The sequence below is a fragment of the Melospiza melodia genome, chromosome 2, assembly GCF_035770615.1.
Source record: "Melospiza melodia melodia isolate bMelMel2 chromosome 2, bMelMel2.pri, whole genome shotgun sequence".
In the NCBI taxonomy this organism is placed as follows: Eukaryota; Metazoa; Chordata; class Aves; order Passeriformes; family Passerellidae; genus Melospiza; species Melospiza melodia.
In genome coordinates this window covers 15,389,431-15,404,966 of record NC_086195.1, presented here as the reverse complement: position 1 = coordinate 15,404,966, position 15,536 = coordinate 15,389,431, and the positions used below count along the sequence as shown (strand labels likewise).

The 15,536-nt window shown below is 36.8% G+C and overlaps 1 protein-coding gene across 7 annotated transcripts in view; it reads left to right on the top strand.

Moving 5' to 3' along the window:
- The window catches only part of CNKSR2 (connector enhancer of kinase suppressor of Ras 2), a 206,348-nt gene that overhangs the window by 47,111 nt on the left and 143,701 nt on the right, over positions 1-15,536 (top strand). For all 7 annotated transcript variants that reach the window (XM_063182554.1, XM_063182551.1, XM_063182546.1 and 4 more), the window contains exons 3-4: positions 862-1,064; positions 12,270-12,357. In XM_063182554.1, the coding sequence (XP_063038624.1) occupies positions 862-1,064; positions 12,270-12,357 (291 nt within the window). The remainder of the gene's footprint in view (positions 1-861; positions 1,065-12,269; positions 12,358-15,536) is intronic.

Sequence of the window (15,536 nt, the reverse complement as noted above, 5' to 3'; positions counted from 1 at the left end):
GTTTTGGTAACACTTGTACTTTTGAAGGATTTCCAGCTGCTGTTTGTTAATATTGTTTGTTTACTACTTTTTGTTAATATTTCTGCATAATTATTTATGTCTCTTCTGCACAGCTAAGGAATGTAATTTAAGCGAGTGACTCTCAAATGGAAACATAGTTTAAAACTTGACTTTAAATGAATGAATAATACAGGATAGAGGTTGTGCAGGGCAGCACTGTATTGTTTGGTATGTGATTGTGGTGGTCCTGTACTGCTAAAAAGAGCTTAAGTATGCTAATTAACTTAGATCTCTGAAGCCAACAAAACCAATTTAGTGCCACACCATGTCCATGCTGCATACTTCTGCAAGTTGCTGGGCCTGGTGCCAGGTGTGTCTGAGGAGTTGTGAGTATGGACATGAGGTACCAATCCCTTATCATCAGGTCTACAGAGAGAACCCTCTGATCAAGGCCAGGTTGGATGGGGCTCTGCTCTAGTGCAAGGTAACTGTGTACATGGCAGGGGTGTTAGAATGAGATGGTCTTGAAGGTCCCTTCCAACCCACACCATTCTGTGATTCTGGTAATCTAATGACAGTGATGCACTGCTTTGAAAAACAGTTTTCCAGACTAGGTTTTTTCTTTGAGATGTTTTTCTCACTACACATAGAACAAGCTAAAGGATCACTCATAATTTTGCTCTTCTTTTGTTCTCTTTTTATGCACTTCAGAAACAGAACATTCTATACATTTAAAAACTACTGAGTGGGTGTATTTCTGCCTTAATTACTAGGAATGAAGTAGAACATCAGTTTTGCTGTTCTTGGTTCTTCTGTTCATCTGTAAAGCTAACTTTCTTTTCTTTTTTTTTTTCAATGCAGAACTATGGTTTGGAAACAGAAAATTTAAAAACCCTTTCTCACAAACTGAATGCATCTGCCAAAAATCTGCAGAACTTCATTACTGGGAGAAGGAGGAGTGGTCACTATGATGGAAGGACCAGTCGCAAATTACCGAATGATTTTCTGACATCAGTAGTGGATCTGATTGGAGCAGCAAAAAGTCTTCTGGCTTGGTTGGACAGGTAAAATCTCCCAAATGTCTCACAGGTAACCAGATCATGCACATGAACAAGCTCCAACTTCTTTACAAAATGTAACATAGAAACTGAATTGAAGTAGAATTCATTCATATGTTCCAAGAGGATGTTTGTACCAATTCTGCTTTTTTTAGGTCAGCATGCAATTCAGATTAGTGTTTCAATACAGTACCTTCAAATGCACTATGACCCTACACATATATATGCAACACATATAAGCAACAGGAGGACATCATTAGGTTATATATGTATTTTTTACTAATATAAAGCAGCAATTTAACTTGCATAAATCAGATTCATTGCTTTGATGCTATCAAGTTCCCAAAACTAATCATACTTTTCATTTTATGGATGTCAGCGTATAATTTCAGAGCGTGTGTGTGTGTACAAACATAGATGTTGTGTTTTAGGTTTTTTTAAATAGCAGTGAAATACTTCTGATTTTCTAGAGGTAGTGCTCTACACTTTAAACTGTTACCTAGGACGTGTGTGGGACCAGGATTGAAGTGCTTTTGCTACATTTGTAGTGAATTTTTCTAATTATAACAAGAATAATATGCAGGTATTTAAGATGATCATTGAAATTCCTAAAGTGGTTAAAATTAGTCTATGTGTAAGTCTTTATATAATGCATCACAGTGGATTTTCATCAGAGAAAATAAAATGCTTATCTTGATTTAAAGGTGTATCTTATTTTGTTTCAAGCAGCTGAAGATGTGTTCAGAGTATGATATTTGTGTAACTTTTTTAATCCAACAGAATTATTTAGTTTTACTGTTGTGTATTTTGTTTTTCTGAGGAAAACCAACTACTCTCCCATAAATTATTTCCATATGAATGGTTTAGGTGAGGCCTGAATCTTTTCCACTTCTTAAGCTGGACTGGAAGCTCTTTGTTTTGTTCAGAAGATTGCAGCTACCATTGCTTCTTCTTTTCTACTCCCTCTCTAGCCTTTCCCCAAGGTTTAAACCCAGAGTACCTAAAGTTGGCTCCTAAATTTTTCTTTAGGTATTTAAGATCAGTGTGTAGAGAATTAGTGCAATCTCATGGAAAGAGTTTAGTACTGAGACTTGAAAATTTGGGAATATATTTTTAGCTCTATTCTAAACTGTTAGTGCTTGGAATATGTATAGGCTTCACTTTTTCTCCCCACAAAATTGTTATTGGCAGAAAGCAACACATCATACTGAGTTTTGAAACAGAAAGAACAGTAGAAAAACATGTTCTTTTGCATAGATGAGTCAATTTTTGCCACAGATTTCTGTTGAGAAATAATCTTGTTTGGTTTCTCATTGAAACTGTGGTCATGATTAAAAGACTGTTGACTAGTAGGAACTCAGAGTTCGTTTTGGGTTTTGGTTGTTTGTTTGATGGAGTTTTGAGTTCTTTTTTGATAGTCTGTTATTCAAAAGTAAATTTCATATACATGTACACACATTTAACACATTGAAGAACAATGGGTTTTTTGCAACTAAATATAAATTTAATAATGGAAGTTCAGGAAGAAGATAGTTATTAATGCTAGAAAACATCTGTATCTGAGGACTGGTGTGTCACTGCAGTACTGTGCACTGCATGTACTTTTGCATTTAGCTGAAATGATCAGTGATCAAACCCAGGAATTCCAAGAAGTCAAAAATGAAGGAAATTATGGTGATATCACACTTTCAGCAATGCTGTCTTGAGTGTCCAAAAAAAGCTTCAGATTTCCAGGAAAGTTCTTTTGAAGATCTAAACACCTGGTTCTAAGAAATGTTTTCTAAAACATTTTAAGAATTTTCTGATTTATGAATGTCTGGGTATTTTGGTAAAGTTTGTTCTTCCTTAATTGTGAAGACCCGAAATGAGGATGAAGGTAGGCCAATAAATACATTTTTCTCAGGAAATGGGAACATCTGGATATCAATATGATTCTGCTTCTTGTATGCCTTCTAAGAAAGTATTGGTGCCACTAGGGGGAGATAGAAAGATTTAAAAAATTGATTAGTAAAAGTTAGAAACATGGATTAAATTTTATTCTGCACACCTGTTACTATCAAATCTAGACCCCAAATCTTAGTTTTTTCATTGTTTTCTAGTACCAGTTCCATCTTAGGCTGTGAGAGGGGATGATTAGGATGAATGAAGTGGCTGTTAGGGTTGTCCACCCCATTGCCCTGCTAGGCTGCCCCTGTGCAGTGGATTTTGAGGTCATGTCTGGGAAAAGCAGCTAGCAGCAACTCCATCTTGTATAGACATGCAGTGATGGGGCTTTATACATAGGGAATGGTGACAACAACATACAGGTTGTGCTTCCCTTGTTGCTGTAGTGAGTGCTCTGGTTATGATGTTTCTGTGGGACACCTAAGATTGTAAAGGACTTCGTGATGCCTAGCACAGTTATCTAAAGGAGTGTGAGAGTTGTGATTTGCTGAGTTACTTTCACTGTGGTCTTGCAGACTATGCAGGGCCGATCCAAGGACACTCTTTGTTTCAGGTCTTTGCCTGGAGCAGTCCTACTTCCAGATGTATGTCAGAAATTGAGTTTAACTGAAAATTGGAGTAGCTTTTATTGCCAGGCTTTAAAAGTGTTTTGGTTTAGTTTCATTTATGAGCTGGAAAACTTAAAAGAGAATTCTATTTTCAAAAAAAAGTTGTCTGAGGATTTTGGGGAGCATGGAATAACTCCGCTGTAACATGCTGTAAGGAAACTGTCATCACACTGATACATTTGAGTCTAATTTTAACTTCCTGTTACTTTCTCAGCCCACAAAATGTATCTTCTTTCAGGAGACTTCATAGCTTTAAAACCTTTTGTTTTATACTTTCTCCATTATCTTAAAATTCTTCCAAGTGAATTTCCTGACAAGATTGGTGCCTTGAAAACCCATGAGTCTTTTGTGAAAGGGTGATGCCTTTCTACTTGACTCCGAACGTAATGTAGACAGATGGAAACCCACACTTCAGGCTATGGCAAGAAACTGCTTACCTGATCAAAGCAACTTGGTATTGACTGTCTCCTGTGATACTTCTCTGGAATTACAGTCAATCAGGTCTTCTAATTACAGTCAATCAGGTCTTCTAGACTTCCAGATAAATCTCTGGAGTTCTGTTCAGTCTTTACTCCTGTAATTCATGAAAGTTATATTCTTTGGAATAGTAATATATGTCACCTTTCTTTATCTTCCTTCTTCTCTGATGTGTCAGATTCCTGGAAATTCTTCTGCTTTCTGTAGGGCTGATTCACTCCATCCTGGTGAGGAATATTTAAAAATGTGTAAATTAATTAGGATTACTGATTAAAATTCACTACTGTGGATTTTCACTATGAATGTGTTGCAATTTTTTTGGCATAAAGGTATTTCTAACCTCATGAAAATATTTTTTTTCTATGCACAAGTATGTCCAATAGTATCTGCACATTTAATTGAAATTGAAATTAGGTATATTTACTTCTGTTAATCCTGATTAAAGTTTTATTCTTAGACCACACATTTATAATCCACCTGAAAAGCACTTTGTAAAATGTTGCTTTATGTGTGGATGTGTTGGTATTCACTGCCTCTGCAATTTCTGAATTATGTATACATTATCCATCCATACATTATCCATCAATGGCTTTCATGATCTAAAAGGTACATATGAACACCTCAAGGATTTTGAGAGCTGAAGTTACTTTTTTCCATCTTTAACAAAATTCTGTTAGGATTTTACCGTGTTACTTGCATCTTCAATGACACCAGTGAAAACTTCCCAGTTGTTGTCTAGAGGCAAGCATAAACTGGAAAGTAATGATATCATGGGGATCCCAGAAAATTCTTCTGAGTTTAGAGCATTTACCAGTGCCTATAAGTAGCTTTCTCTCTGCTTAGGACCCAGCCAGGTCTTGTACTGTACTCCCAGCTCATTTTTTTTCTATTGATTTGCTGATACCTATCAGTTGCAGTACTGAAATCACACTGAATCCTGAATTCCTGAGTGCTCAGATTCATTCAATAGATTTTCTCCCAGATCTTAGCAGACCACCTGACAGGCAAACAGAAAGTTGTATCTTCTTCAGAAGCTGGCACAACTCTGAGTGTTGAATTTGTCTCCTAATGAATCAGAAGCTGCAAAGTGAAGACAGCGTTGGGAGCAAAAGGCTTTTACAAATCCTTTAAGCACCTCATTCTTTCTCTTCAAGTCCCACTGTACATCATATGTTTTTCTTTCATGGGACTGCTGGATTTAACAGGTACAGCTCATTACTGTAGTCCTGACTGGGAAGAACTGTATTGTTCTTTGTGGAAGAGGAAGGATCCTTAGCAAACCTGGACTGAGGTGACATTTGAAGGCAGCTTCATGAGCTCTGTCTCTTCCCGTTTCTCTCCTTGCTCTGCCAGCACAAACTTCTTGTGATGTCATCTCCTACGTTGTTCCTGCTTTGATATGTTCTCTTTGTTCACCCTCACCACATTCAGTTGTCTTTGCCAACCAAAATCCCTGGAAATCTGTATTTCCTGCAGATTGCACTAAGCAATAAATAGAATTCTTAGTTGTGTTTCTGGGTTTCTTCCTGTCTAGTCCAGTGTTTGGGCCATGTTATCTGGAGCAAGGACTCCTTATACCATATATCTTATGCAGCATCAATAGAACATTTTGGATCTTAACAATAGGAGTAATATCTGTATAAAGTATAAACACAGACTTAGAGAATTGTAGTGAAGAAGGATTGGTTGTTTTTAGGACTGTGTGAGTCCTCATTAAAGAGACTAAGATAATGTGGTAGGTTTTGGGTTTTTTTTTTAGTTTTAAGCATTTTAAAAATACAGTCAACTTCCCATGAGATAACTACTACAGCGTTTTGCGTCTGTTGTTGTGTCACAGGTTTCAATAGTCGTGAATTAGGATTTGTCAAGCACCACTGGATTTTTTCATGTACTGTTTGACTCAGCCATCTGTGTGGGCAGAGATTCAATATGTCTTTCACAGCAGCTCTTCTGTAGCTCTTGTTTTTCATACTAGCGCTATCCTCTTTTTGAAAATAAAAAACTTGAAGTGCTGCTGCAGATTACACTGCAGTCTAAGTAGGAGAAACAAAGAGATTTTGTGGAGATAGATTTTTGTATTCAAGACTTTCAGTGCTGTGGCCAGAGAAAAGCTAGGAGGCTGACAAATGTGCATCAGTCTGATTAAGTTACCACTGCTGTCTGGACGCATGGTACATGAAGAAAATGGAAAAAAAAAAAAGGTGAATAAAAACCTAACTGTAGCTAGAAGTTGTTGGTTATATAAAATATATGGTAAAATTGCTGATGGAAATAAAAAAAAGATGTAAACTTTCACAGTGAAAGGCCTTTTAGGCAAGTCTAGGTCTGCTTTTAGGGTCATTCCCAGAATAGTGGGGTATAATCCTATAACTTCTAAAACTCAGGTGGGCAAATTATTTTGGTACTGGCATGAATTGCTACAATTCTGTGAAGCAGTTGTATCCATTCAGAAATCCTATTAAATAATAGTAAAACCTGTTCCTGAAGTTAAGGACATTTGAATGCTTCAGTGGCTGACAGCAGAACAGGATATCCTTACACCATGGGCTTTTCTTGGTGATGCTTCAATGCATCAGAGAAGTGCAGCCTGCAATGATGTAAATGCTTTTGGTTTGTGACTGAACAATTCTGGGTGTTCAGGTTTAGCACACCCTCTAAGTGTGCATTGTGTAAAGCATTGTAGTAGGAGAACGCTCCCTACACCAAAATGGATGTCCTTCTTTTCACCATGGTGACATACCCAATGCATACATTTCCTTCCATTGTAGGTAGAATGTATTCAGCTGGGTTTCTTTGCCTCATTGTTTTTGGTGAATGAGCCCTGATGATGTTTATGGTGTGACTGTTTTGTAGGTTTAGTAAAGAGGTGCATTGTTTGTAAGCCCATAACTTCTTACTTACAAAGAAAGTGTTACTGGTTTAGTCTCCTTTATTAGAAACTTCATAGAGTCCTGCTAGCTGTGCTTGATTATTACTTGTCCTGACAGGGTAAATCTGCTTTGTACACAAGGTAGTGGGAGTAAACAAATGAAACCCAAGCAAAAAGAAATAAAAGACTTTAGTGGTTCTTTACTCACCCCACCAGTATTGCACTGTTTGTCAACTGGGTTTCAGCCTTAAACCTTTGAATCTTGTTTCCTTTATGCATTTCCCTTTTTGCTGGTTTGAGTGGTATACCAAACCTGTCAGTAAGTGCTGCCTCAGAATGCTATGGTACTTAACTGTATTGTGCTCCTGGAACAGCTGAAGAAGTTTAATAGAGCACTCATTTAAAGAGTTCCTTTGTCCAGTGTGAATTTTACTGCATTCTTCCCTGATTCTACATAAAGCAGTTCCATTAGAAATACAACTGAAATGTTTGTTTCATGAAAGCCTAGAACTATGAACCTTGGATGGCTTAGGCAGTGTATATACAACAGTATTGTGCATTCAGATTTTTATTTGACCCTAATATGTTGCCTTTGAAGACTGCATTATAGTACTGCTTTGGTTGCCTCTCTCTTGAAAGATTTTGGACTATTATGTTTAATCAAAAGGCTTTGAGGATGTTTTCCCTTGTTAGGGTGATAAAATAAGTATGATACTGGTTTTAAACCGCTCACAGTGTTTATTGTTATAAAATATCTCAGTACTACAACTAATGGTGAAATAGGATTAATTTTTGGTTTGGGTTATGCTTTTACTAACAGCAGTCTGAATTTGTCCAAATTGCAACTTTTTAAAGTGAAAATCGTTATTTCTATGTATTATTTCCCCTTAATGTTATATGAAGAAGACAGATGAGGAGGCTAAAGCGTATGAGGACAAAGAAGTTGATAATGTAGAAGTACTGAGGGTATGCATCTCCTTTGCAAATTTTTAATTGATTTTGAAGGATTTTTCTTCATGTGGAATCAGTAGTCGTGACTATTAATAGCTGTTGAATTGTATTATTTTCTAATTCTGTGATGGAATTAGCTGTGCTATGTTAATGTGGCTGGTTTTTCTAATAGTCCTTCAGGGTGGTTTCATGAATGAATGTTTAATAATATAACTTATTTTTTCATTCTGAAAGATGCTGATGCTGCTAAAAATGCTAATTAGGTCTCAATTCATAAAAGTGTACACATATGCATGTGTGTTGCAGCCTACATTACATGTGTATAAACAAAGTCACATTTCAGAGCTGTTAGATTATTTATGTCCAACACTGGTTTAAAAAAGTGTGAAAAGAACCTGTTGCCTTTTCATGCCTTATCTTAGGAAAACCTTACATACTATATAGATCAGGGCATTGAAGTTGATGGACTTTAGTGTTAATAATAAAAAAAAAAAGTAAGCACCAGTGTTTTTTCCCTGTGGATGAGGTGTTTCAAAGCTCTTCATCTTACCCTGGTGTATCGTAAGGTAAAGGTTCACAATGTGGGTTTGCACAGTGACAAAATATCATGGTTCCCACTTTTCCAGCTGTATTCATGATCACAAAATGTCTATGAACTTAATTATCCTTGTAACCCATTACCCACTCATTTGTGAAAGTGGTTTGAAAATGACTAATGGCCTCAAGTGTTGGAAAGGAGAAGGATGGAGAAAATGGGAGACTTAAGGCAAAAAATACCATGTGTTTGCAAAAGCATTCACGTGATTGTGTAAATTTATTTTCCTTAAGATATCAGTTATAGAAGGGTTAGAGAAATAATGAAAATGGGAAACCAGCAGAGGTTTGGAAGAGGAGATGTGGAAAGGGCATGTGGTAGGCATGCTGTGGAGCTACAAAGGTGTTTTCATGTGCGTGTTGTAAGGAAATCACAATTTTGAAGGAAGAACAAACAAATTACATGAGAAACAGTAAAAAAATCTTCCACAAAGAGGGAAATGTGTATTGGAAATATCTTGGAAATGCCTGTGAGAGGTGAGACAATGAGACACAGATCAATGTTACAGCAGGAAGTGAGACAACATGTGGCCCCAGAACAAGGCAGTTCTTTACTTCCTGTTTTAATTTAAAAGCACCAAATTGGACAGTACAGGTCCATTTGAAAATTGCAATTTGAAAATTGCAAGTTTTTCTCAGGGAATTTTCTTCACTGTAGTTGTATGAGGCTCCTCAGACCTGAAGGTCCTAGGGTCTGTGAAAAATGTGGCTTTGAAAGAAAAGCATAGAAGCATTGCAAGTGATGGAAGTGACTTTGCCAAGCCAAGGATATATTATTTTTTTTTAAGTAGAGAGAAGTTGTCTAATTAAACAGGGAATTTCTTACACCTGGTGCAGGTCTCAAGGAAGAAAGTGTTTTAGCAGCCATCTGAAGTTATACTATATGTAGGCTTTATTTGCATTTATACAAGTTGATTCATCTATTCACAGTCAATAATATTGTGAAGTATTAAAATTGTAAGCAATGGGTATATCACCAATGAAGAGTTGTTTTTTTTTTTTTGTCAAATTTTTCACTGTGAAATCCAGTTGGTGATACTACAGTGAAGTTTCTGTTGCTATTTTTTTTTGAAACTGCTGGCATGTTGTTACACTGACTCTTGCTGGACTTTGGCAACTGAAGTTGAGGCTTGGGATGGAATCCCAAAATACATTTCCTTTGGAGGCACATATTTAGAGAGGTCTTTCCCATTTATCCAGCTGCTTGTGTAGAAGTGGCTGTGTAATTGTGAATGTAGATTGCCTTCAGGGATGGGGTCTGAACGGGAGATGGGGAGAAAATACCCCAGAGAGGCAGAAATTGATGCAAGGGAGTAGGTTTAAAAGCTGCAGAGACTTCCAGAGGAGGCAATTGGAGGATCCCTTTGGTTTTCTGCAGAAGCAGAGTTTATTTAAACTATGAATCTGCCTCCTTATCTTTTTAAGTTGTGAAGCACTTCTCAAAACCTTACATCTTAGTTGTTGATTTCTAGTAGTCTTCTTCCTCCTGCTGACACCCTTGCTGCCTGCTTGACATGCTGTTGCCAGTAAGTCTTCACTGGGATAACTTAAATGTAACTAAAATGAGTAATGTCTCAGTCCCTTTGCCTGCTCTTTAAAGTAAACAAAGTTTATTTGGGGCATTTCTAATGATTTTCACTAAGAGTAATGATGATAAAAAATACTCTTATTTTTCTCATGAACCGTGAAACCAAACTAAATTACAAAAGTATGAGGGAGGATGATGTGGTATTAGAAGCCAAAGCCTACTGTGTGATTTTGTTTAGAGAAATGCTGGAGGCTGTGAAATGTCAAATAGATTCCAGTTGTGTAATTTCAGGATCAAATTGTATTAACACCCATACTTAAAGTAAAATAATACCATTTGCTAGTTTGATTCCATTCATCTTCAATAAAAGTAAGTTCCTAAATGAGCATGACCTTTTTAAATCAAGGTTTCAGGTAGATTTCAGAACCTCAGTAGTTACAATTATGGAAGGAAAAATCAGTGGTTTTGTACATCTTGACTAATGTACTTCTTCAAACACAATCATCACAGAATCACAGAATCCCAAGTTAGAATGGACCCATTGTGATCATGGAGTCCATCTCCTGACTCTGACAATGACACCATGTGCCCGAAAGCATTGCCCAAATACTTCTTGAGCTCAGTTGTGGTTCATAACCAAGCAGTTCAGTTACCTTGTTACCTTTCATCCTTTAATATGCTCATATATGTCCTAAACTTCAGAAATAATCTCCGGGTCTGCCTGTGGGTTGGCCTGCTCTAGTGTGTCCCTACTGTGTGGTTGTCATATGCTGCAGGAAACTTGGACTCTGAATTGTGAGTGTATGTCTATGTCCAGTGACTATCATAAGGCACCTTTTGGAACTTACCTTAGCTTCCAGTGTCTGTACTTTCATTTTAAAAGAATGTACTGGTTTCCTCTCTAGAAAATAAAGGCAGAAAGTGGATGTCATTGTGTGATGTATTATATAAAATTGAAGCTGGTTGACTTAATTAAGCACCTCAGAGTTAATTCTGTCTTATGTACCATCAGGGCTGGATTGAGAGCCCTAGAGAAGAAAGAGAGCGTGAGATGAAACCATCAGAGATAGTGGAGTTCACATGGGGTTATTAATGGACAATTCCAAATCTGCCCACACTAAAATTTCAGTAATTCTGTGTTTAGAATTAATGCAATTTAGACACCTATTAGTACCAGTAGAAACAGAGTATTTACAGCTATCACTGGCACTTGCTTATAGCAAAGTTCTTTGTACTGGAAATATCTTTAGGCTTAAATAAGGAAGGCATAATACCAAGCAGTGCTGTAAAACTCTTCACTCCTCAAGGTAGATGCAACTGTATGCGAAGTGATGAAAGAAGCCAGTTGGGGAAGGTATCAGTCACCCATCCTGATATAAAGACAACCTCACTACCACCTGTTTTTTTGTGTGTTTTAAATGTTTGAAGCAGGTATATTAGAGACAAATGCTATCTTTGTGATGCTAATAATGCCCATAAAATCCTAATAAAGTCAAGCTCTTGACTCCTCTTAGAGAAAATAACAGTCCTGCCTAGTGTTTGGCTACTTCTTGAATAAAGAATAAGTCACATATATGAGCTTACAGTTTGAGAGGCTTGTAGAACACAAATCAGATGACTGCCAGCTTCACTAACCAAATATATTTTAGCAGTGCCTCTAGAAGGCAGGCAAGCTTCCAGGTAGTCAAGCATTTTAAACATCCTGATATAAAGTTTTTAAAGGCTAGGACACATGTAGGTAAGGTCTGTGAATGTTGGATTACGCTGTTCATTTCACTAAGCAGTTCTGACTGTAGCACAGTGTGTGAGAATGTTGAGTTGTGATTCCAGTTTAGACTTTGCAGCCACTTCTCAGCATTCATTGATGCATCTCTGGCTTTAAATGCTGTTTCCCACTCTAGATTCTACCTATTCCAAGTCCCTCTACTACTTCTCCCAGATATTAGATCAAATCCCAAGAATCCCAGTGAATCAGCCAAAAGCTTCTCTGATCTCATTCACATCTGGACACTGTTCATATCACAGGAGGAAGTAGTGCCTCTGGCTGTCTTTATAAGGGTATTCCCAAACCAGTGCAGAAGGCCAGCTGGGCTTCTTCTGGGGGAGTAAAGGTAGTCCAGAAGTAAACTGTTAGGAGTAATGCTTTTATAAATGGAATTTCTGAAAGAGGAACTTAAAACTGCAGGTGGATATCTGGTAGTGCTATTCAACTTTTTTCTTTTTTTTTCTTCTTTTTTTAGATCACCTTTTGCTGCTGTCACAGATTACTCAGTTACAAGAAATAATGTCATACAACTCTGTCTGGAACTAACAACAATAGTACAACAGGTATGAGACAGTTTGCTTAGCAGTTTATTTTTTTCTGAACTGTAAATGGCTATTACCTTTTTCCCCACAATTTTGTTTAACACTGGCTATATCATTGTCCAACCAAAATAAGGGAATACTAGTATTTAGTAAATGCTTTTTTAAAATTCTATTTTCTGGTTTTATAGTACTAGTTTCTGTTCTGTGTATATGGCTCTGCTTATCACTAATATTTATCTTGGGTTCTCTAGTATAATATAATCACCGTAAAATGAGGTAACTACCTGATAATTTGCATCTTTAATTTCTTATATTTTGTCTTTCAATTTTAATTACCTGTCTGGTTCAAATGATATATATTTATTGAACTTTAGTAATCCTTTCTTTCCTAAGGTTTGTATCATCTAGACAGCTGTTGGAACATGTTGCCATGGGGCAGTTAGAGTATTTTGATTATATTTTTGTACATCCTACCTTCAAGAAATTCAGAAGTAGTTACTGAGAAGTAACTTGCTTAATGAGTTTCACTGGGGAATGCAAACCTGGGAACCTTCCCTGCCCTTCTGTCTGTGGGTTAGGTCTGTCTCTTGTTCTGCTGAACTGTAAGGTCTCTGCTGCCAGGCAGAAGTCTGAGGGATGGTTTGCACTTGAGAAGTTAGAGTGGAGAGAAAGGGAGAAAGTGGGCTAGGCAGTAGGAGCACTGAGGAGACTTTCTGGTTTTCACAAGCATCACACCAAACTAAGAAAAACTAAACTTCTGACTCAGCTGTCCAGACTGCTCATTTTCCACTGTCCATCACTGTCTTTAGATAGTTTTTAGATGAGGGAAGGAGGACCTGATCAATTTTCCCTATTAATGAGAAAGTGGGTAAAGTAGCAACCACAGCAGTATTTCCCAGGAATTAGGTCATTATCAATTCTTCTGAAAAATTCATCCCTATCCATCATACTGCTAATTCACTGTGGTATAGGTTGTTATTTCTCTAGGTATATTTTTCAGTGTGGATGATAATAAATGTTACTATTTAATACCTTTGGAGAACAGCATTTTTACCTTCTCCAAAAATGACATAGTTCTGCAATCAGAAAGCGGTTCATGAATCCGTACTTTGAAGTCAAAAGGAGCATTTATGTGCCTAAATCTAAGCATCTACTGAAATTGAATTGGGCTATATTCAGAAGAACAATAATGAAAAATTCCATTAGTGGTCTCAAACATGTGTTTTGTGCTCAACTTAAATGCATTCCAATGGTGCATTTCAAAATGTCCTAGCTGCTGTTTTTTTAATATGCTCACTGAACACACTGATTCTTCATTGTGCTTTCTTTTGGATGTAAATTAAATCTTTCAATATCACGTGGTTTTTCTGTCTCAGAGTCTTGTTTTCTTTTATATGCAAAGCATTTTATAGTACCTTACTAGCTTAGGGGTTTTTTATAAAAAATCTACAGAAGGCAATGTTGCAGTTTTTCTTTTTAACAGCAGAGAACAGTTTCTTACAATGCTTAAAGGTTTATAAAAGGTATACAGTCTGTACATTTTTAATACCTTTGAACTTTTTTAAGACTTTTGTAAAATTTAAAAACAGAACTTCAGTAGCTGAGTTCCATTAGGAACTTTTGGTGTTGATTAATTTATAGTCAATGTTTAGATTTATTAACCAAAACAAAAAAAAACAATTCTGTAGTCAATATGAAGAATAAAAAGCACTAAACTTAAAGTGGCTTGCTTGAATTATTTTGCACATTTTGAAGGCAATTGTAATACTGTGTTTCTTCATAGAGTTAAATTATATTGGGCATCTTCCTCATTATCAAAGCTAAGCGGATAATGAATTAAAATGACAGTATTGCATCACTCTTATAAGGATAAAGTCTAAGAAAACCTAATGAGTGTCTATGTTTTAACTTATAAATAATTAGAAAAGCTGGAGTTATAGACAGATTTTGGTATAAAATGTGAGAAGACACATGCTTTGTTTTAACTATCAGGTTTTCTATGTGTGTTGCACATTGCCCAAGGCCTGACAGGCCAGTGTGCAGTGGATATTTGCCAGTGAGAGCAGGCCCCTCAGACCACTGCAAGTTATCACTGTAGCCTGCACTAATCAACTGCTTCTATGCAGCTGCTTTATTTTGGCTGAGGTATTTTTTCCTCCCCCTTGGGATTTTAGGATATTGTTTCACGGCCTCTTCCTGCAGGTTTTGACTCCTAATACTGTCCTCCTTGCTGACGGCTTCTCTAATTCAGGGCTTGCATTCTTATTCCTTTTTGTAAGAAACTTTCCTTGCAGAAAAACTAGAGGGGATAAAAAAGAATTTAAAAAACAAATCCATGAGACTGTTATTATTTTTTGCTACCATTTCCTTGCGTTCTCTCTCCTACACATATCTGTCTCTCAGTAGGAATTGAAGGCTGAGCATTATCTGTACTTTCTGTTTCCTTTGCTATGCATAAAGAAGGCATAGATCCTGTACCATCAAGTTCTTTCTTGATAGTACAGGATAGATGTCAAAGGGCTATGGTTGTGTGTATGTGAGATTGCTTTGGGTTGTGTTTGTTTGCCTTAGGTTCATTCATGAATTTAGATTTGTGTTGACAGAATTACTCCGGTCACAAATGTGTGTCAGGAAGAACATGAGAGCCTGTTCTTGATGGTGTTCATGGAAATCTTGCTGTTGACTTAGATAGCTGGGTTATTCAGCTTCAGTGGGAGCCAAGAACTGGTTGGTCCTTTTGAGTGTGCTCATTTTGGTTTAGAAAGGTAGCAGTAGCTAGACTGATAACTGTAGGGAACAGCAGATTTCTTGCTTTCTTTGGGAATCTGTAGATAGCTTTTATTTTTATTCTCAATGCTCTTATTCCTCAGAAATTCATTAAGGTTTCACTAAAGAAGCTTTCTTCTTTAAAATTGAAGCCTTGGAAATTTTGGGAATATCTGAAAAGTCTAATTTTATATTGACTTTGTAAGTTAACAGACAGTAAAGAAAATTTTGCTGCTGAACACACTATTTCTTTTGCTGCTCTTTAATAGTGATCATTAGTAGCCCTCATCACATGTTTTTTACTTTCCTTAATCAGCTTTCACAATGATTTGCGGTGTTTATTTCATTTTCAAACCACTGATGTTTATCTTGCAGCTTTAGTGTCTGGTGGGATTTACTCAGGAGTATGCTGCAGTAGGAGCATAGCTGTAGGC